Source organism: Apis dorsata, unplaced genomic scaffold (genome assembly GCF_000469605.1).
Source record: "Apis dorsata unplaced genomic scaffold, Apis dorsata 1.3 scaffold_667, whole genome shotgun sequence".
NCBI lineage: Eukaryota > Metazoa > Arthropoda > Insecta > Hymenoptera > Apidae > Apis > Apis dorsata.
This window is the reverse complement of record NW_006263852.1, coordinates 181,592-182,880: the sequence shown is the minus strand read 5'-3', so window position 1 is coordinate 182,880 and position 1,289 is coordinate 181,592. Positions and strand designations below refer to the sequence as shown.

At 23.4% G+C, this 1,289-nt stretch overlaps 1 protein-coding gene across 1 annotated transcript in view; it reads left to right on the top strand.

The window, feature by feature from the left end:
• Window positions 1–1,289, top strand: part of LOC102672172 — a 6,908-nt gene that overhangs the window by 4,899 nt on the left and 720 nt on the right. The window contains exons 17-20 of the mRNA XM_006622136.2: window positions 82–215; window positions 306–488; window positions 558–887; window positions 1,019–1,274. Of these exons, the coding sequence (XP_006622199.1) occupies window positions 82–215; window positions 306–488; window positions 558–887; window positions 1,019–1,274 (903 nt within the window). The remainder of the gene's footprint in view (window positions 1–81; window positions 216–305; window positions 489–557; window positions 888–1,018; window positions 1,275–1,289) is intronic.

Here is a 1,289-nt window from a genome sequence, read left to right as displayed (position 1 = left end):
AATATTAAAAAAGTCTATATATTTTTTATTATAAAAATTATTAAATAATAAATATTATTTGTTGTACTTTGATTTTCGATTTTTATAGTATCTGGCCATTTCTGGAGTTTGCTTTAACTGCCCTTCATTTCTTAGATTATTGCACATATGTACCACCAAAAGGTAGTTGTGGTATAGCTGCTTATATTAATACAATTGATGTACAACGTACTCAAGTTAGTATATTAATGTATAGTATATTAATGCTACTATACTATACTTCTTAATTATAAACAAAGTAATAAAGAAAAAATATAATTTATTAGGTAAAATTTGAATATATTAAAAATCCAAGTCATCATGTATTATCTTTAACACATCGTAATGCAGAATCATTGCAAATTCTACAACAATGGAATATAGCTGCACTTTATGAGATTACTAGTTGGACATCTGATATGATTAAAATTAAAGCAACTAAAATTATACCAGGCCAAAAAATTTTGAAGGTACTTTATATACAATAGTGTAATTGAAAGAAGAAAGATAAAAATAATATTATAATCTTTATTGTTTAGTTTTGTTTAGAAATTGAAAAAGAAATACCTTGGGAATGGGATTTCTTAAGTATTAAGCCAAGTGAGCCTGCTAAAATTGCATTAAATGCTGTTTGGGGATATTCTGATACAGCTAAAGGCAAATGTAGTGGATCTTCAATTACATTAAATTTACTTGGTGAAATTAGTGAAAATCAATTAGAAAATGCTAAAATATCACAATGGCCTTATGAAGAATGTCGAATACAATCTAAAGGAAAACGTTTTATTCCATTTTCTGATGCTTGTTATGAAGTTTCAAGAGAATTATCAACCTTAAGAAAATATCAAATTATTGCACAATATGAAAATGTAAGTTTAATATTTTATTACTATTTATAATTTATATAGATAAAAGAAGAAGAATTAAAATAAAAATAAAATAAGATTATATAAATTTATGTAACAAATATATACATATATAATTTTAAAATTTTAATTAGATACCAGAAAATATAATGAGATTAGCTTGGAAGTTTCGAGCTTTTTATGATTTAATAGGAGGAAATAGTACTTCAGATTCTATTTCTAAGAAATTTAATGTGACAGCAATATTTCCAAAAAAATCAGATACTGGTGAATTATCACTTAACAATGATAAAGTAATAATTGAATACAATTATAATCTTATAGATTATTTTTTAACTCGAACTAGAATTCATAAGTATATAGATTTATCTATTTCAAAAACCTTTTTTGGTAAGTAATTATTTC